Source organism: Macaca fascicularis, chromosome 7 (genome assembly GCF_037993035.2).
Source record: "Macaca fascicularis isolate 582-1 chromosome 7, T2T-MFA8v1.1".
Taxonomy (NCBI): Eukaryota; Metazoa; Chordata; class Mammalia; order Primates; family Cercopithecidae; genus Macaca; species Macaca fascicularis.
The window spans coordinates 156,832,690-156,854,695 of record NC_088381.1 but is presented as its reverse complement, the minus strand read 5'-3'; the positions used below and the strand labels follow the sequence as shown (position 1 = coordinate 156,854,695).

General features: G+C 36.2%; 1 protein-coding gene across 6 annotated transcripts in view; it reads right to left on the bottom strand.

Annotated features, from left to right (window-relative positions):
- The window catches only part of TTC8 (tetratricopeptide repeat domain 8), a 54,093-nt gene that overhangs the window by 5,723 nt on the left and 26,364 nt on the right, over positions 1 to 22,006 (bottom strand). For all 6 annotated transcript variants that reach the window (XM_015454090.3, XM_005561982.4, XM_065549203.1 and 3 more), the window contains 5 exons: positions 19,838 to 19,923; positions 15,669 to 15,756; positions 11,501 to 11,611; positions 2,056 to 2,195; positions 523 to 697 (listed from right to left, as the gene is read on the bottom strand). In XM_015454090.3, the coding sequence (XP_015309576.1) occupies positions 523 to 697; positions 2,056 to 2,195; positions 11,501 to 11,611; positions 15,669 to 15,756; positions 19,838 to 19,923 (600 nt within the window). The remainder of the gene's footprint in view (positions 1 to 522; positions 698 to 2,055; positions 2,196 to 11,500; positions 11,612 to 15,668; positions 15,757 to 19,837; positions 19,924 to 22,006) is intronic.

Sequence of the window (22,006 nt, the reverse complement as noted above, 5' to 3'; positions counted from 1 at the left end):
ACCAGACAGAAAGCATCAAGTGCCGTACAATTATAGAAGTCAACGTGAATTCTATATAAGTGGATTTAACCCGAGAATATAAAATAAGCCACAATGACTCCTAGAAACTTCTAAATTTCCCCATAAGACTACAACCAATCTGGATTTAGGATAATTCCTGAATATTTCTTCAAACTAATTTTTTTGTTTGTTTTGAGACAGGGTCTCACACTTTGTCACCCAGGCTGGAGTGCAATGCTACGATCATAGCTCACTGCAGCCTTGACCTTCTAGGCCCAAGTGATCTTCCTGCCTCAGCCCTCAGAGTAGCTGGGATTACAGATGTGACTACCACACCCAGCTAATTTTTTAATGTTTTGTAGAGACAGAGTCCCACTTGTTGCCCAGGGTGGTCTCGAACTCCTGGGCTTAAGCAATCCTCCTGCTTCAGCCTCCCAAAATGCTGGAAATACAGGCATGAGCCACTGTGTCTGGCTCAAACCAGCTTTCTATAACAGAAATTATATCAGAAAGACAACATACCACAGCTACATGTCCCAAGTTGTACCAGACATCAGCTGCCTCTTCTTCATTTTCAGCCAAAGAAAGGGCACGTTCAAATGAGGTCAGAGTCATATCATACTGCTGGGCATAGAAGCAACACAGCCCCAGATTGTTAAAAAGCTGGCCGTTATAAATGCCCATCTGCAGCAGTCGCCTTTTCAAAAAAGAACACAAATTTTAGTGTCAGACCAACTTTGTAAGTTTTAAGACATATATATATATATATTTTTTTTTTACATAGTTAAAAATGAATTCATCTTGTGATTTTTGATACTCCTTAAGATTATAAATACAACGTGTTATAGTAAATGAAAAAATGTTTAAAGCAAATACAAATAGCTCTCTTTTATAATGGTACTAGTCACAGGGAATGTGTCTAGAGACAAAGAAAAACAACTGATCTAAGTTTTCTCCCCAAATGCTTTGTTAGAGAACCAAAATAAGAAATAGTCACAAAAAGTAAAGCCCACACACTTCAGCTTTATAAAGCTTTGCTGCCCATAGGGTAAATTCCTAAAACTCAGTCTGAGGACTGTGTTTAGCATTAACCTCTACATTTTCAGCTGAGTTGGAACCCGTTTTTGGCTCTCTGTACTTTGTGCTTCAGCTGTGTCTACTGAACTCCAACAAGCTTCCACTGAGGAAGACAAAACCATCAGTGGATCCTCACATTATCCACTTAGCTTTCACACTGCAGCTCAAGAGCCCCATTTGCTTCTATGCATCATTAATCCCGTGAGACAAAGGACAAGAGAGTTCATATAAGCAAATGAAAATCCAGCCCAGCTGCTGTGAGAAACCTATGACCCACTTTGGGGGCTGGGGAGTAGAGTCAGTTGCAGGTGCACAGAATAGCATTCTTATTATTACATTTTATGCCTCCAACACATATTTGGAAAGAACCCTTGTCAGCTGCCAGTCATCTCTTTGTATATTACCCAAGGGCTAAAGAAGAAATCAAAATTTAAAAATTAATTTCAGAAGTCATATGTAGAATGAAATAAATACTTAAAGAAGAATCAGTGAATATAATTTATTTAGACTGAAAAAATATTTGGACAAGAATTGACAATGCTGCCCAAAACAGGTGATTCTGTTTCAGGTCCTCATCAAGGTTCAGAACATGGGGCCAAATGCTCTTTGCAAATCTTTTCACCTTTCAATTTTAGTGTCTTTATCTTCACTGGTATTAACGGAGGCAGTGATGATTATAAGTTTTAAGTAACTATTAAACTGTTACTGGTTGATGACAAAATGGCTAACGCATACAATGACAATGGGATTTAAAACTCAGTCAGTTGTCCAGCGTGTTTCTGCAAGATGCCAGACATCTGCATGTTTCCAAATTATTGGATGTCACTTTAATGCTCATAATACATCTTGGTGTTGAAATTTTAGTTTCATAAAGACATAGCCTATATCTTATTTTCTCTATACTTTCATTTCATCTTTGTTACTATTTTATCAATATTTCATAGGAAAGTAGTTCTACGAATTGGATGTGAAGTACACCTGTAAAACCGGAGAGCTATTTCTGGCTGATCAGAATAGAAGTGGTTGCTTCCAATGCATGCGATGGCTTCCACATGAGTATTGTCTTGTTTCAAAACTTCTTTGTAGTATTCGGCTGCTGATGACATATTGTTCATTTCCTATTCTCCGTCAAGAAAGAAGAGCAATATTTTATTAATACTGGACAAGAAATTATTTTTTTCTGACTGATTTAAGTCCATTCATTAAATAAGTATTTACTGAGAGGCTACCATGTGCCAGACTCCATTCTAGGCCCTGAGGATACATTATGAACAAAAAGAGAAAGTCGCTCTCCTCAAGGAGGTGACATCTGGTATGAAAGGCAAACAAATATGTAATAGAAGGTTAAGTGCTGGGAAGAAAAACGGAGCAGGATAAGGAGAGGGAGAGAACAGGGAGGGTGTGCTTCAGAAGGGGTGATGCGAAGGGGCCACTTCGGAGAAGGTGCTATTTGAAGAGACCTGACTGAAGTGAAGGATCAAGTCCTGAGCATATCTGGGGGAAGCTCACCCTGGGCAGAGGGAAGAGCAAATGTATGAGCCTGAGAGGGGAATGTACTTGTCACATATGAAGAACCACACGAAGGTAAATGAGGCTGGAAAAAGGGAAAGTGGCGCAAAAGGCAATGAGAGGCAGCCAGGGACTTTGTCAGCCATGGTGAGAACTTCAGATTTTTTTTCTAGTTGAGAGAAATCCATCAGGAGAGGAATAACAATCATATTTGCATTTTGAAAGAATAACTTGACTGCTGCACGCTAGACATACCAAAATAGGAAAGCGTGGTAGCAGGAAGATCAAGAGTCCAGGAAAGAAAAGACGGCAACCAAGACCAAGCTTAGAAATACATACAAAATGAAAAACTAAATAAACCTTCTACAGTTATTATATATTCTTTCTAAAATACTGATAATCATAAATATATGCATCTAATGTTATCAATGAATGTTATATTTCTCAAATCTACCTTCAAGGCCCAGTTCAGGCTCCACATCCTTCACAAAGATTTCCCTAATGCCTTCACTTCACATAGCTGTCTTCTACCTCTCAACTTCCATGGCGTTTATTATGTGAACTTGTTCTCATTAGAGAAGGACTCAAACTTTTTGTTAAATTTTAATCATATCAAATAAGAGACTCTACTGATTGTAAGAAGCACCACACAGTGCTTTTTTAAACAGAATTTTTATTTGATCCTTACTGATATATTTAGACATATTCGTACACAGATGGTATCACAGATCACTCTTTTGCATACTTTATATAAAGTACATATACATAAGCAAAATAAATTAAATATAGTATTCCTCTTTCACAAGAAGTATCAAATTCTCCTGAATCCCTTTTTGATTTGGTCATCAATGGCCAGGTGTTTCCACACAGTATTGTTCTATGCAATGATGACACAGCATTTCTTTATACTTGACAAACAGCAATTGTATACATTTACGGGATACAATGTGACGTCCTGAAACATGCATACATTGTGGAATGAGAAAATCAGTCTAATTAACATATATATAGCCTCACATACTTATTTTTTTGTGGTAAGAACATTTAAAATCCACTTTTAATACTTCTTAAAAGTGCTCCACTATTGTCTCCAAGATTTTCTTCCAAGCTATGGACAGTCATTCTGCTATGCTGATACCTGTGTTTTCTTGATCTTACCAGCAGGTGTCAACAAAAGCTTTCAGGCAACAATCAGTAATAATTACCAGGTTCACCATGCTCCCAAGAGTAATTACCCAAGTTTCCATATAAGCAGACTATGACAACTACATGGCAACTGCCACTTGGCCACAAAAATAGAAAGACACTACCCATTTTAAGATGAACCTCAAGTTCAGAGATGTTAAAATGTGAAAAACAATGTGAGTCCATGAAATATGGTAAATTCCTTTAGAGCAAGATCGTATCGCGTGCCATTTCTTAGCACAAAATTTAGTGTTCTGGAAAGTGAAAACTTAATAAACAAGAATTAAACAACTCTAAAAAATGTTCTTAGCTTCCCATGTTTCCATTAGAACAGAGGTTCTCAAACATGTTGGTCTAAGATTCATTTTAAACTGTTAAAAATTGCTGAGAAGTTGTTTTGTTTACGTAAGTTATATAGATTAATACTAGAAATTGCAACTGAGATATCTTTAAACATTTACTTATTAATTCATTCTAAATAACATACATTAAACCTACTACATGGTCACATACGTAACATTTTTATGAAAAATAATAAGCTCTTCTGAGTGGAGAAAGTCTGTGATTGTACAACCATGTTTGTGACAGAGTAGATTAGTCTGTTTAACCCAGAGAGAGAAGGCCGTTAGGTCCTTTTGAGCATAGATCTAAAGCCAAAAGCTCCACTTGTGCTTTTATCTACAATCAAGCTAACGGTTTGGCCTCCATTTGTCTAAATCTTGTCTCTCTCTCTCTCGGTTGGTTCTCAATATGGAGGAACAGGGATGTAACTTATCAGTCCCATAAAACCCTAATAAAACATTCACCAGTTGACCCAAATCTATGCTTTATAGATATTTCTTCATGTGCTTTATATTTGAAATTCTTTTTCAAAGCCAACAGCATCCCACAGTGCTAGGCTTCAGTGCTACAGCTTCCAAAGATGGCAATGCCCAATGCAAAGAAGGCTCAAGCCTCAATAAGCCAGTTGGTTCAAGACTTTGGGTTCTATAAAATTACTTTTGAATACTTGTATACTTAATTAATGGACACAGAAATTGATTTATGTAATCTCGAGGAATTTTAGACTGAAACACCTATTGTACGGACAACCTCATATGTAGTTTTTCAATTAAGTTTTATAAACTTATAAAAATGTGCTTATGCTAAATAAATGTAAACCTTACAAAAGGGTACAAAATTAAAAGTAAATGCCCTGTCCCCAAGTTCCAGTAGGCAGAGGCTCTGTTAATAGTTTTTTTAGTATTGTTCAGGAAATTTTGTTCATACTTAAGCATATACATGGGTGTGCATATTTTAACCATAAACAGAATCATTCTATACATTTCAATATACAGTTTATTTTTTCATTCAGTGTCTTGACTCTTTCCATATCAAAACCAAAAGCTTTACTTCATATTTTTAAATAATACTTCTGCATAGTGTTCCGTCAATAGAGATCATAATTTATTAAACCAGTCCCTTTTTGATTAAGCATATGTTTCCTTTTTTAAACCAAAAAACATACTATAAAAACATCTTTGTACAGGTCTTTGTGCACTTGTATGAAAATAGCCTTAAGGAAAATTCCTAGAAGTAATACTGCCAGGTCAAAGAGCATGCACATTTTAAAATATCATCAATAACTGCAAAAAGCTTCCAAATGTTCATACATGGAGCTTGTTTCTCTACACCCTTGGCAACCCTAGATAACATAGAACTAAGATCTTTGCTAATCTGATTGAGTGAAAAATGGCTTATCACAGTTGTTTTAGCTTTTTATATCTTTAATTATGAGAGGTTAGGCATTTAACACATCAGATATTCTTTATATTTCTCTTTCTGTGAGCTGCCAATTCCTATCTTTTGTCTGTTCTTCTATCCTATCCTATCTTTTGTCCTTCCACTATTGTGTGTGTGGGAGTCTCGCGTGGAACACTGCCCTCCGGGACACAGGAGAGCTGGAGGCTGAGGTGTGGCTCAAGAATCCCTGGGCATTGACTGTGTTCTATTCCAGATGAAAAGAGCCTGTGTTGATGTTGACCATAGTTCAAAAACACAGGAAGGCTCACTGTTTATAAACATTCTCTTCAGAGGAAAAGTTTAGATGGCTTAATTAAGTTCTTCCAAATAGGTGTCACCAAGCCCTAAGTACTAAACGGGGGCGGTTTAGTCAACGCAGCTGGAACTTGGTTGTTGTCTCATCTCTGTGGTGATCTTACTTTCATGGAGAGGGTGAATGGCCACTGTGTAGGCTGAAAGGAAACAAGAGCCTAAGGAAAAACCACACCATGACATGGAAATACCTCGTTTCCATGTTTACATTCTTGACTAAATAGATGAGAATTTGTGTGTGTGTTTAAATCTCCCAATTTTAGCAATTTTTAAGCAATGTGTAGTTTGAGGAAATCAAAAGCAGTCTTTTGTCTGTCCCAGGTATGCCAACTATTTTCCCTGATTGGTATTTTTACCTTTTGTTTTGTTGTATATGGATTTGGTTTCTATCTTTTGTTTTTGCCATATAGAAAATTTAACTTTTACATTCTCAAATTTATCAATCTTTGCCATTATGGCTTTCTAACTTTGTGTCATGATTAGAAAAATCTTCCTCATTCCAATTTATACAAATAATTCATCTGTGTTTACTTCTGGAACTTTCAGGGTTTCATTTTTTGAAGTTTTAAATCTTTAAAGTTTTAAATCTGGCAGTAATGAATAGTATAAATCATTACTCAACCAGCTCTATTTTTAAACTATTTATTAAATAACCAAGTAATGCAATCGGCTTAATAGGCCATCTTTATCACATCTTAAATTTTCATATATATGAACACACATTGATTCTATATTGTTTCTTTATTTTTTTGGTTTTTTTGAGACGGAGTCTCACTCTGTTGCCCAGGCTGGAGTGCAGTGGCACAATCTCGGCTCACTGCCAGCTCCACCTCCTGGGTTCACATCATTCTCCTGCCTCAGCCTCCCGTGTAGCTGGGACTACAGGCGCCCGCCACCACGCCCAGCTAATTTTTTGTATTTTTAGTAGAGACGGGTTTTCACTGTGTTAGCCAGGATGGTCTCAATCTCCTGACCTCGTGATCCGCCCGCCTCGGCCTCCCAAAGTGCTGGGATTACAGGTGTGAGCCACCACAGCCGGTCTATTTTGTTTCTTTATTCCTTTATCAGATTTGTTTAAATTTTACTAGTTCTAGAATAGATTTTATTAATGTAGACTTAAAATAACATTTTCAAGTATATAAATGCCACTTCAAGAATATAATAAATTTGGTATCAAGCGATTTTTACAGCGGTTATTTTTTATCCAATTCACAAACTGTAGATACAAAATCTATAATTAGATTCTTAAATTATTATTATTATTATTTTTGAGATGGAGTTTCCCTCTTGTTGCCCAGAATGGAGTGCAATGGCGCGATCTTGGCTCACTGCAACCTCCACTTCCTGGGTTCAAGCAATTCTCCTGCCTCAGTCTCCCAAGTAGCTGGGATTACAGGCATGTACCACCAAGCCAGGCTAATTTTGTAATTTTAGCAGAGACAAGGTTTCTCCATTTTGGTCAGGTTGGTCTCGAACTCCCGACCTCAGGTGATCCACCCACCTCAGCCTCCCAAAGTGCTGGGATTAAAATAAAATTAAATAACTGCAAAAAATGAATGCTGCAGTAGTTTTCAAATCTTGTTTTGCATCAGAATCAATTACCTAGTGAGCTTGCTAAAAATCCAGATGCCTGAGTCCCAGCTTCCAGGACTTCTGATTCAGAGGAAGAGGATGGGTCATGCTTCCCATCCACTCCCAAGGTCATTTCATACACAGTAAGGTTTGAAGACCCCTAGAATAACATTTGCAGGGTAAGGTTATGCAATTGCCTTATGCCTTATAATTGCAAATGCCTTTCAACAAAGAACGGCTAAAATTAAGATCTGTCTTTCAAATGAATAAACAAAATACCTCAAGAAAAACTGAAACAACCAACAAAGAAATCTGGCAAGGATAAATCATTTTAAACAAACAATGAAAAATAAGCAGTTCAACATATTCATCCTAAAACAGACAATATTTAAAAGATATTTGCAACAATGAAAGATACATAAAAAGAAGAGAACATAGAGGAATGGAATCCCTCCAGCCAGGGACAAGCATGATGTATATAACAAAAGCCCTACAGGCATACACAGTGCAGGCTGCAATGCTAAAACCAATTTACTGATTAACTGAACATCTATTGTCACATAAAGAGAAAAAGAATACACTGGAAATCTGACTTTGGTGTGCTAAACTTTGACATAAGGGAAATTAACTATGCAAATTCAAGGCAAAAGACTGAAATACTGCCACCAACTATTTCAAGTCTGTGCTTAGTCTTTGATCACTCTATTTGTGCATGATTTTCCCTACAACTGAGAGGCTTTCCTCTCCACTCCCTTCTTCCTTCAAGTGTACAGTCAACTTAGAGCAGGGAAAGGTTGAGAAAAGGAATCCACTCCAGAGCTACTCCATATCACAGCCACAGCAACAGTGACTGTAACAGAGGCTTGGAAGGAATTCTTCTGACCAGCAACCATGCAATAAAGATGGGATAGTTCTCTAGCTCTTTCTGCTAGCACTTCCTGCCTAAGAAGAGAAGGGCAAAAGGGCAGAAATGAGCAGAAGGCAAGGGCCTAAAGATCAGAGCTCCAATTGCACTGGCATAGTCACCACCAGAACAAGCATGAATTCCACTGGTTTAGCTTGTTGGTCAATGTTTTATTCATACTCTAAATTTAGAGTCCAGAGTATTTTTATTGATTTATCAAAGTCTTCTATTTATACCTTTATAAAAATTACATTTCAAAAGGAAATCATAGTTTTTCTTGACAACGTTAAAATACTTTTATTTAAAAAGTAATGCATGTTTATTATGAAAAATCTGGAAAATACAGAAAGTATAAAAAAATCATTCATACACTATCACCTAGGTATAGCAGCTATTAATATATTCCATTCTTTTCTAAGAAAATGATTTCAAAATATCATACCTAGCATTTTCAAGGAATTTCAAGGAAACAGAGATGTGTCTGTTCAAAGATATATTAGAAGTCCTAAGCAATAAGACACATTTTTAAAATGGTAAAATAAGTGAAGGGAAGAGATGAAACTACCTGTATTTGCAAATGATGATTGTTTTATTTACTTAGAATATCCAAGAGGACCTATGAACAAGATCTTAAAATTTAAAGAGTTGCTAGTATCAAAAAAATGTTTAAAAAGTAATACATTCCTATCCACCAGAAATAATCAAATAGAAAATACAAGAGAGAAAAAAAATAAGGATTCCATTCAAAGTTATACCTAGAAATACACCTGCATAGAAAAAAGTTAACATAGCAGGCCTGAGACCACTATTCTTAGAAAGGCCTGTATCTGGGAATTTGACTGGTTCTCTACATTGATATGAAACTTTCCCCAAATCATAAGCGTAGCTTGCTACACCTAACCTGTTTGCATAAACAGTGTGGTTTGTGCTGAATGCCTGTTTACTTCTGGGAGTATTTGCTGTGTGATAAACAGTGTGTGATTATATGACCAGCATCCAATAGTAACCATGGATACAGAGTCTCTAATGAGCTTCCCTGGTAGACATCACTTCTCATGAGTTGTCACAACTCGCTGCTGGAAGAATTAAGTGTGTCCTGTGTAACTCCACCGGGAGGGAGCTCTTGGAAGCTTGTACCTGGTTTCCTCTGAACTTTACCCCAAGAGCTGTTTCCTTTTACTAATTTTACTTTGTATCCTTTTGCTGAAATAAATCTGAGTCCTGTCAGTCCCAGTAAATCAATGAAAGCGTGGTCTGGGGGACCCCCAACACACCATCTTTCTGGAGATAATTACAAAATATTCACTGAAGAACAAAAAAAGACCTAAGTAAATGGAGAGTTATATCATGATTGAGAATGGGAAGAAAGGCAGCCCACTCACCCACTCCCCATCATTCATACACTCAATGTAATTCCAATCAACACGCCTCCAGGGATTTGTATGGTTCTTGATAGGCCAATCCTACAATCACTATGGAAGAGCAAAGGACCAGGAAAACCAACTGTAAACAAGAAGAACAAGGTGGTAGGATTTGCCCAACCTGATATCATGAATTATTGTAAAACTATAGTAATTAGACAGCAGTGAAGAAATCTCAATGGTACTTTTCATGGAATTTGATGACATGACTAAAATTTATAAGCATGAAGCCAGGAGTTCGAGACCAGCCTGATCAACAAAGTAAGACCTCATTTCTGCAAAAAGTAAAAAAAAAAAAAAAAATTAGCTGGACATGGGGGCACAAGCCTGTAGTCCCAGCTACCCAGGAGGCTGACATAGAAGGATCACTGGAGCCTAGGAATTTGGAGGCTGCAGTCAGTTATGATTACGCCACTGTGATCTAGCCCAGGCAACAGAGTGAGAACCCATCTCTAAATATATATATATACATATATATATATAGAGAGAGAGAGAGAGAGAGAAAGAGAAAGAGAAAGAGAAAGAGAAAGAGAAAGAGAAAGAGAGAGTATGTAATGTAATGTCAGTATCAATTTTTGTCCATTTGTGGTAGATACATTTTGGGGCTTTCTATTCTGTTCCATTGGACTGTTTGTCCATTCTTATACCAATGTTATAGCAATGCAAGAATCACCTAATACACCATCTAAGAAGGGATTAATTACCAGAATATAGAACTCAAATAACAAGAAAACAAGCAATCCAATTTAAATATGGACAAAAGACTTGAATAGACATTTCTCAAAAGAAGACATACAAATGGCCACAGGGTATATGAAAACATGCTCAACATCACTAATCATCAGGGAAATGTAAATCAAAACCACAATGAAATATCATCTCACCTCAGTTAGAAGGGCTATCATCAAAAAGACAAAAAATAACTAATGCTGGCAAGGATGTGAAGGCAGGGGAATGAATGCCCATACACCGTTGATGGGAATGCAAAGTAGTATAGTTGTTATGGAAAACAGTATGGAGTTTCCACAAAAAAACTCAAAATAGACCTACCATATGATCCAGCAATCCCACTGATGAATATATACCCAAAAGAAAGGAAGTCTGTATATCAAAGAGATATCCCATGTTTATTGCAGCACTATTCACAATAGCCAAGATGTGGAATCAACCTGAGTGCCCATCAGTGGATGAATGGAAAGAAAATGTGGTATATAGACACAATAAAGTAATATTGAGCCATAAAAAAGGGTAAAATCCTGTCATTTGCAGGAACATGAATGGAATTGGAAGTCATTATGTTAAGTGAAATAAGCCAGGCACAGAAAGAAAAGTGCCACATGTTCTCACTCATGCAGTAGCTAAAAAAGTGAATCTCATGGAGGTAAAAAGTAAAATTATGGTTACCAGAGGCTAGGAAGGGTGTGGGGAGACTGGAGGATGAAGAGAAGTTGGTTAAGGGGTACAAAAATATTTAGACAGAAAGAATAAGTTCTACTATTTGATAGTACAGTAGGGAAATTATGGTTAACAATAATTTACCTTATATTTCAAAATAGCTAGAAAAGAAGAATTGTAATGTTCCCAACACAAAGAAAAGATAAATGTTTGAGGTGACAGATAACTCAATTACCCTGATTTGATCATTACACATTGTATACAGGAATTAAAATATACATGTACCACAAAAATATGTACAACTATGGTGTATCAATACAAAAAAAATAATAACATGAATTACCTCATAGATTCTTGCAATTCCACAGAGCAGGGTTACTTCTCCTGGAAACTTATCTAAGCCTTGTTTGAAAAGATTTAAAGCAGTCACAGGTTGATCCAATGAGACATAAACCTAAAAACAAGATACATTTCAATAAAAGTATAGATTCTTAAAATAATATTTGTTATGACATTTATAATTATTGATTAGTAACAAATTATCTCCTAGATACTACAGTAAAGAATTTTCAGTCGGGCATGGTGGCTCACACCTGTAATCCCAGCATTTTAGGAGGCTGAGGTGGTTGGATTGCTTGAGAACAGAAGAAGTTCAAGACCAGCCTGGGCAACACGGTGAAACCCCATCTCTACAAAAAATACAAAAATTAGCTGGGCATGTTGGTGTGTTCCTGTAGTCCCAGCTATTTGGAGGCTGAGATGGGAGGATCACTAGAGCCTGGGAGGTCAAGGCTGCAGTGAGCCATGATTGCACCACTGCACTCCAGCCTGGGTAACAGAGTGAAATCCTGTCTTTAAAAAGAAAAGCAGCAGAAGCAGAAGCAGAAGCAGAAGAAGAAGAAGGAGAAGAAGAAGAAGAATGAATTTTCAAAAATGTGCAGCATTAATTTTCAATAATGATGTTATAGTTTTATCTCCACATGTTATATATAAAGCATTCATTCATTTATTCTCTAACAAATGCTTACTGTGAGCTTACTATGCCAGAGACTGGCAATAGTAACTAAACAAGAAAGAATCGAGGGAAAACCTTTTTAGGATAGAACAGACATGAGTATGCTATAGGCTGGCATTAAGAAACCAATTAGGAGACTGAGGTTAAAGATGCTGAGTAAAGAGGAGACGACCCATGGAACAAGGCCTGAGAGAGACAGGCAGTGGACAGGCCCCTCCAAAACAAGAGAGGACACAGGTTCATGAGGTCAGGGAGTTAAGCAAGTTAGCACATAATGGCTTCCACTTCATTAGCAATTAGAACATTAGCAGGAATAAACCATATACTTAATAGGAATTTCTAAAACAGTATTACTATTTTACGTATGACAACATAAGATTATGACACTTTTTTCATGATTTTCGGATCCACTTTCTAAACAGTAAGAGTGTGTTTTGAGAAAAAATCCAAAGGGATGCAACAGAAAACTAAAGTATTTATCATTAAAGTTTGAGATTAGAGAGAGAGGTATGGATAATAACTTTTCAGTTTTTACTTATACACTTTTGAACTGTACAAGTTCTATACTTTAAAAATATAACAAATAATATATAATTAGTATTTACATAATCTAAAAAGTTTAATTTTTAAATTAACAATTAAGAACTTTAAAAAACAATATTCTTAAAATCTGCTTGATCTCTTTCCTTTGTGTATATATATAACATATGTAAATATATATTATATAAAAATATTTATATTATATTACTATATAATAGTATACATTATAATAAACATTATATATAGTTATAATATATATTTATATTATATTATATATTTATTATATTATATATTACATATTTATACTATATGATTATATATGTATATTATTTTTATATATTTATAATTATATAATTTTATATATTTTTATATAAATTAAATATATTGTATTAATATATAAAAATATATACACACACATATATACACATTTCTTTTTTAAAGAGATGGGTCTCACTATGTTGCCCAGGCTGGTCTCAAACTCCAGGACTCAAGCAATGCTCCAGCCTCAGCCTCACAAAGTGCAGGGATTATAGGCACAAGTCACCATGCCAGAGCTCTTTCACTTTTTAACTTTTAATTTCAGGGTACATGTGCAGGTTTGTTATATAGGTAAACTCATATCATGGGGAGTTTGTTGTACAGATTATTTCATCACCCAGGAATTAAGCCTAATACTCAGTCATTTTTTCTGCTCCTCTCCCTCCTTACACCCTCTCAGAGGCCCCAGTGTCTGTTGCTCCCCTCTATGTGTCCATGTGTTCTCATCAGTTAGCTCCCACTTATAAGTGAGAACATGAGGTATTTGGTTTTCTGTTCCTGCGTTAGCTTGCTGAGGATAATGGCCTCCAGCTCCATCCATGTTCCTTCAAAGGACATGCTCTCATTCTTTTTTATGGCTGCATAGTACTCCAGTGTATATGTACCACATTTTCGTTATCCAGTCTGTCATTGATGGGCATTTAAGTTAATTCTATGTCTTTGCTATTGCGAATAGTGCTGCAATGAACATACGCGTGCATGTGTCATTGTGACAAAACTAAAATCTGCTTGATCTCTATTACATAATAACCATCCATTCATACATTAAAGAAAAACTGTATATTTTACCTTTATATAGTTGTGTAGGGAATAATAGATTTAAACAAATCAATTTATGGAAAAACAGGTGAAGTCATGTATTTAACAAGAGTTAAATAAAAAGCATATTTTTTCAATGACATAGTAAGTGATTATCAATTAAGATGACAGTCAAATAGTATGACTTCAGCCTTAATTTCTAGTGCTTTCCAAAAAGTTTACTATGATGCCTAGAAACTTCTTTAAGACTTTAAGTATAGGCTGGGCATGATGGCTTACACCTGTAATCCCAGCACTTTGGGAGGCTGAGACTAGAGGATCGCTTGAGGCCAGGAGTTGGAGACCAGCCTGTGCAACACAGCAAGATTCCATCTCTACCAAAAAAAAAAAAAATTATCCAGGCACAGTGACCTGTGGTCCCAGCTACTCAGGAGGCTGAGATGGGAGGATCGCCTGAACGTGGGAAGTCAAGGCTGCAGTGAGTTGTGATAATGCCACTGTGCTCCAGCCTGGGTGACAGAGTGAGACCCTAACTCAGAAAAAAAAAATTGTTTAAGTTGAATATATCATATATAGAAGATAAAGTTAGATACCAGATAGTTTCAAACATTTTTGAAAGTCATTAAAACATACTAAGACTAGCACGGTAAATTTATATAACTTTCATTTTGCTTCTTTTTCATATGTTAATTTTTATTCCCATATTTAGGAACTAGTAGCACTTTCTTTTATATCTCATCTTCTTTTGAATCTCCTTTACCACATTTTTTAATTTAAGAAACTCTAACAGATAAAGCAAAATCATGTCATCACCACCACTTGTGTTTTTCTTTCAAAATAGCCTCGGTGAGGGTCAAGAGGTAACTTTACCCCACTATTGAAAATTCTGGCCAGGCATGGTGGCTCCCACCTGTAATCACAGCACTTTAAGAGGCCGAGGCAGGCAGATCACTTGAGGCCGGCAGCTCAGGACCAGCCTGGCCAGCATGGTGAAACCCTACCTCTACTAAAAATACAAAAATTAGCTGGGCATGGTGACGTGCACCTGTAATTCCAGCTACTTGGGAGGCTGAGGCAGGAGAATCACTGGAATCCAGGAGGCAGAGGTTATAGTGAGCTGAGATCATGCCACTGTACTCCAGCCTGGGCAACAGAGCAAGACTCCATCTCAAAAAAAAAAAAAAAAAAATGCAAGAAAATTCTAGGTGGCCCCATCATTTCTGCTGTAGGGCTGCAGATGGCACTGCAGCAGTGAATAGGTCTGGAGTCAGAAAGACCTGGATCCGAATGCTAACTCCTAACCACCAAGTGACCCTGAAAAACTTACCCCTCTTTAAATTTAATTTTCCTTAAGAGTACAAAGGAAATGATAAAACTCACCTTTGCAGGGTTATTGTGAGGGTTAAATTAAACTGCATATATAATGAACATGATAAAATGTTTTACACTGAGTAGGTGATCAATAAAGGAGAAGTATTATTTTTATTATTATGCCTCAGCCGAGTAACTAGGAACCTACGTAAACACAGTCCCTGTTCTCTACTACATGCTCAAGTGGGATACAAATGTACTGTAGAAAATAAGGCCTCACTAGGGCCTGTTATCTATGCGAGTAGTGAGCCTATGGTATTTTCTCCTGTCTTAATGGGCAATCTTTCAAATGGGTCTTCTTATTTTTCATGACAATTAATTTCTTATGAGACAGTTACCCTCCATATGTTCTCATTTTTTCCCTTGCTCTAAAGAAAAACAAGTTAAATCTAAACATAGTAACTTGCCAAATATTCCTGAAGAAGCTGTTTACTCTCCTCATGCAATGGCCAGAATTTAAACATTTATTCTGAGAAGGCAGATTTCACTCAAATTAAGATTTACTTACTTTTGCCAAGTACAGAAATGTATCTACCATTTCCTGCTGCTTCAGGGCTGATTTAAACTGTTTTTCTGCTTCACGATACATTCCCAACCTACAAATAGCAATTTTAAGAATTAGACATTCAACTTAAAAATAAACACTAGATCATACCCTGAGGATGAATAGAGACAAATTATAAGAGGAAGCACATACCAAGGAAGGTAATGTTGCACATACACATAAATTAACATGTTTATTTCTACAGTTTAGCAATAAGTTGCCTATCTCCCATATTCACCGGCTTCTAACCCCCAAATGGTATGTAAGGAGTCTGTCTGAAGCCTAGTCACAGCAGGACTAAGATAATAGCTGCTAGCAAGCCAGGTCACATCAGTTCACCACCCAAAGAGCTTATGATCAGCTGGACATATGGCAAGTGACCTGAATAAATGCTTAGAGTCTCCATATTACTGGAAGAGCTGAAGGATGACATTTATTTGAAAACATCTTCTGCTCTGAGACAAAAGCACATTTTTAAAAGCTATCTTTAAAAGTTATTTTGACCGAGTAATAATTAACACTTGGGTAATATAGTTATACCATTTTATTATTCTAGAAATCTTGTTTTCCCTTATTAGGTATCTGATACTGATTGTCCTAGTCTATCAATCTGAGATTTGCTCCCTGACTAAATATGATTGTCCTGATGTAAGTAGTGCCTACCTCTTACACCCAGGAAAGAATTTGTTGCCACTGATTCAATTATTAAAACACAACTTTCAACAGGTCTATTCATTCATGTCCTGAATAGACCTGTTAGGCTTACTCATAATCACTCATTTTTAGCTATCTGAGAGCTACTCAGCTACGATAATGTTTCATTTTGTGAAATAAAATCAAAATGACAGACAGTATGCTCCATCGTGCTATTTTCATTTAAAGGCTTGAAAGAAGAGCTTTGATCATTTTTCATAACTTAAACCTTAAGCATTGATGTGGCTGATGCCCAAATAGCTACTGGAGGCCTTGGGATGAAAGTGGTTAAAGGCTAAAGGTCAAAGAACTCTAAAGTTCTGAAAAACAACATATTTATCATATTTATGTACATAACATCAACTGAACATGAAAATCTTTTTATTTCTTTTGAGATAGTCTCTGTTGCCCAGGCTGGAGGGCAATGGTGGGATCACAGCACACCGCAGCCTTGCCCTCTGGGGCTCAAGCAATCCTCTGCCTCAGCCTCCCAAGTAGCTGGGATTACTGACATGTACCACTAGGCCTGGCTAACTTCTGTATTTTGTTTTCGTAAAGACAGGGTCTCACCTTGTTGCCAAGGCTGCCTGCAAACTCCTGGGCTCAAGCTATCCTCCAACCTTGGCCTCCCAAAGTGCTGGTATTACAGGCATGAGCCACCGTGCCTGGCCGTGCATGCAAGTCTTAAACACGTGACTGAAATACAGTCACTAAATTCCATTAATTTAAAGTATCCATGAGAGTCTGTGTATTTTTATCTAACTTGTTTCTTTCCAAAAATCATTTAAAAGGGATTACAATAAAAAGATACATATAAAACAAGAATATGAAAACAGAAATAGATTATTTTAAAAACAATGGAGACAGAAAGATAAATTTAAAAAATAAAAATATAATCAGAGATATTGAGCTACATGAAAGTCAAAGAACCATGTTTTTTATTACTACAGCCTTAAGAGATAACTTCATCTAATACTATCAAAAAGCAATCTACCACATGAATTCTTGTGCAAAGAAAATGGAGCATGCCATGTTCAAAGAAAGTCAAGGCAAAAAACATCAGTCAAGTTCATAAACACCAGCCAATATCAAAGAGTCCGAGTCCAGCTGCCAACTTTTTCTCTCCAACTTAAATTTAACAGAATTGTAAAGTATCAACTGTATGCTTATTTCATGATGGTAAGGAGATGAAAAATGAAGAAGGTAACAACCATGTCCTTAAAGCAATGATAATCAAAGAATGAAACAAAGCATGTTCACAAATAAATTTAATCATATTATGGTCAATCAGGAAAAAAAGTGCTTTGAGAGCACAGAGGAGGTTCAGGAAGATAGTAAATAGGCAAGATTTCAACAGCTAGATGTGCAGGGAAGAGGGACATTTCCAAAATAAAATTAAACCATGAACATAAGTACATAGGCAGTAAAGTACACAGCAGGTTAGGGAATGCTGAATTTGGTTTCATTCAAAAGGATATAATAATGGGAGTACGGCTGGATGCAGTGGCTCATGCCTATAATCCCAGCACCTTAGGATGCCAAAGCGGGAGGATGGTGTGAGCCCCGGGGTTCAAGACCACCTTGGGCAACATAGCAAGAACCTGTCTCTATAAAAAAAAGAAAGTTTTAAAAAATTAGCTGGGCATGGTGGCATGTGCCTGTAATCCTAGCTACTTGGGAGACTGAGGCAGAAGGATGGCTTAAGCCTAGGAGATTGAGGGTGCAGTTAGCCATAATCACACAACTACACTCCGGCCTGGGTGAAAGAACAAGACCCCATCTCTAAAAAATAAAATAAAATAAAATATTACACAAAATTACCTTCAGCCTATGTGTATAAGGTTTACATGAAACATACATGAATTTCATCTTTAAACCTGGTCCCATCCCCAAGATATCTCATTATATATATATTCAAATATTCCAAAATCTGAAAAAACACAAAATCTGAAACACTTCTGTTCCCAAGCATTTCAGATAAGAAATACTTAACCTGTAATTATTTACTGGCCTCTCTTCCATTCTATTGTAAACCATTTGAAAGAAGGGATAATCTAATCTTTGTACTCCCAGTTCCTGGCAGAGTAGCTGCCCATTAAATATGTTACTGAGTGAATGAATGTGTAAATGAAAGAATACTGAATATGTCATAAAGATGGGCAGGTATTAAAGAACAGAAAAGAAGGATAATTTAATATGACAAGGTATACTCATTTAAATGCCATCATTTATGGATGGCAAAAGCAATCAGAGTTTTGCTTTCCTTTAATTATCAAGCATTTCTGAAGGTTTTGCTTGGCAGCTCAAGATTTCAAGATTGTCTCCAGGAATTACATTCATAAGAGTTTAATGATATAATGGTCTAAAATTACCTCTTAGCAGGAAACACTTTTTCCATCTAGCAGCAGGAAAAAACACTTTAGAGTTCTATGTGAAATATCTAAATGGAAAGTAGTCTTAATTTCAATGGCAGAACAATAAACATGCTTTTTATCCCATTTATAGTCTTCTTTTTTCTCACAGTACTTGAATGAAAACTGAAGCTTATAAATATTGAAGTGTGTTCATAGTAACTGAAGTCTACCCTATTTTAATAATAAAAGATATTTATATTTATAAAATAGCATTGTTCATTTGTTTCTATTTTTCCAAATGTTCTATACGCATTTCAATATCAGCAACAAGTTTCAGATCTTATTTACTAGTTGCTCTATAAATATTCATAAAATTCATTATGATTCTTCTGATCTTTCAGTTAATTTGCTTTAAAATACATTTAAACATTAAGAGAATATAAGAATATTAAGGTCCTAGAGAAACAATATGGAATTGTGGAAACAGCAAGATAATTGGCATCAGAAAGTGAGCTCAAGTTCTTGTTCTGCCACTTACTGTTTACGTGAATTTGGACAAATCACTCTATCTTCGTGAGGCTCAATTTTTCTCATCTGAAGAAAGGACTAACAATAGCCACTACCTCCAAGGTGCTGTGAGACTTAAGTGAAATGGTACAATGTAGGAACAAAGTATCTCTTAACTGTGAAGTGTTTTACAGATGTGAGGCATGGGTGTAAATAAAAGATTTGATTACCAAGAGAACAGAAGTAGAAATCAGCAGACTTGGTTCTAGTCCCTGGTCTGTTACTCACTAGCTCCTGATGCAAATTACAACCACTCTCTTGGCCTCAGCTTCCTCATGTGAAAAGGGGAGTTGGGCCTGATGGTCTGAAAGCTTCCCTCTCTCAGCTCAAAAGTTTTATTATTCTAAAGGTATCAATTCTTATTGCTACCCTGTGATTGTTAAGTAAACGCTTTATCAAGTAAGCCAAAGACCCAGTTCTCGTTTCTTCATGGGAAAAACTACCCTCCAAAAAATTATCAGATTTGAGACCCTAAAATACATGGCCACTTCTAGGCCCTTCAAAAATAATGAAATTTACCTGTAGTAACATTTTCCAATCTGTACCTTCCACCACCAGTCCTTGTACTGAGAATGCTCTGTGGAGAGGGCAGCCAGATCCAAAGCCTTTGAAAACAATTCATTTTAGATTAGTATTTTCTTTTCTAACAATAAGCAGTCAGGAAAATAAATAATGAAATAGACCATATAATTAGCACCAGTCAAAACGTGCATTAGAAATCAGACAGAAACTCAAGTTGCTCATGTTTCCAGATGGCCCCACCAATTTTCCCTAATCAGTTCCAGACCAGAGGGCTAATAGCAGATGAGATAAAAACACTCATCAAAGGGAAGCAGATGTACAATATATTTGAATATAATTTTAATATACAAGACACAAAACTGATATTAAAAAAATGCCTAAGTTTTTACCCACTCCCCCTGACTTATCTACTGTATAATGATTCAAAATGCCTCCAAACTCCGTGGCAGTCAAGTCTTTGGTGTGTAAGCCAGATCCAGGGGCAGTGTCCACTTTCAAGAGAGATGTAGAAAAAGAAAGAAAGATTAAGAAAGCAGGTAGAGAAAAGATTTGGAAAATGGGATCATGAAGAAGAGTGAGAGGAACTTAAGTATTTGGATGACTGCTGTCTTCAACAACTATCATTCCACTTTTCTGACAACACCTTAGGGTCCCAGTAAATTCTAAGCAGCAGACTCCCCTTTGCTGAAAACTGAAGAAGATCTTCTCTTCAATTGCTTTCCTATTGTACATTTGTTTATCCCATATCTTTAATACTCTCAAATTTGTTCCCTCTATTGTTTATTCAAGATTAGACAAGAGGTGACTAAGTAAGAATTAGAATTTTATACAGAGGAAGTAGAAACCATTTTTGACAAAGGGAAAGCAAATCAGTCTTTGCAGAAATTTGAAGCTCAGATAAAGATGTGATTAATAGAAGCTGGGGCTACCAGTTAAGAGAGAATTCTGATTTTTTATAATACTATTTTTCTCTCAAGGCTGATAATTTTTTATTCTTTAGCTAGTGTTAATATAATCATGATATCCAAGAGCTCAGTTAAAGTAACTCTTAGATTTTCAGTTCTATTATCTCAAAACACATCCAGATTACTGTCCACTTCTTAATATCAACTCTTTTCTGAAATGAATGTGAGAAGAGTTCCTTAAATCTCTTACTGTATAATTAATTATTTTTCCTTGTGTTCCCCATCTTCTCTTTCTCCAGGGGAGATCTCTAAATATGCAAACTACTTATAAAGAAATGGTGACACCATGCTGAGCCTCTAATGGACTTGAAAAATCAGCATCTCTACTTGAAAGCTATGAAATTAAAAACAAGCCACACACTACTTTCATATGCTTATTATTCTCCCCCACCACCCTGCCCCCAGCCAGAAATAAAAATGAAACCAAAAAAAATGAGGAGAAAAGTATAACTTCAATTAGCATTATTTTCAGATATACTAGAAAAACATATTTTCAGCCAGCTCAATTCAGGCATACATGGTAAATATCTAAACATTTTAACTTGATCTTTATAAAGACCTTTTCCAGTAAATAGATCATAGTCATTCTCATGCTTAGTATAAACAGACCTTCTATTTTTTAGAAAAAGATGTCATGCAAAAATTTTTTATGTATTCTAAATTCCCAAGGTTAGATTTAGTGCTTCTTACAGGCTGCTGGTTTTGCCTGCATAGTTGGTTCTAAAACAAGTCATCCTATGGAGAACCCATATGTTTGTACTAATCCAGTTAAGGATATTAATATAAATTATTGATACAGAATAAAAATGGCAAAAAGAAATTATAATGATGAAGACTCAGGCTGCTAAGGACAGAACTCTGACCTTTTTTTCTCTTGCACCAAATCCTTTCCAAGGAGGCTTGGGGAGTCACACCCTACAAACCATAAAATCTCATTAAATAATTTTTTTAAACTAACCTGGTATAATGCGGCCTACTTTCCAATCTGACTGTAGTACAGCATCACATGAGAGATGGCAGACACCCCCGATCTTAAACATCCCTATATACTGACTTCAAGTGACAAAGATTACCTAATTGCCACCTAAAGAATCCCTAAAACCCACCAATGACATGTAAGCCATGGCTTCGAGATGTACAGAATTTTCAGGCCCAATCAATGTATACCTTCCATGTATTGATTTATGATTTTACCTGCAAT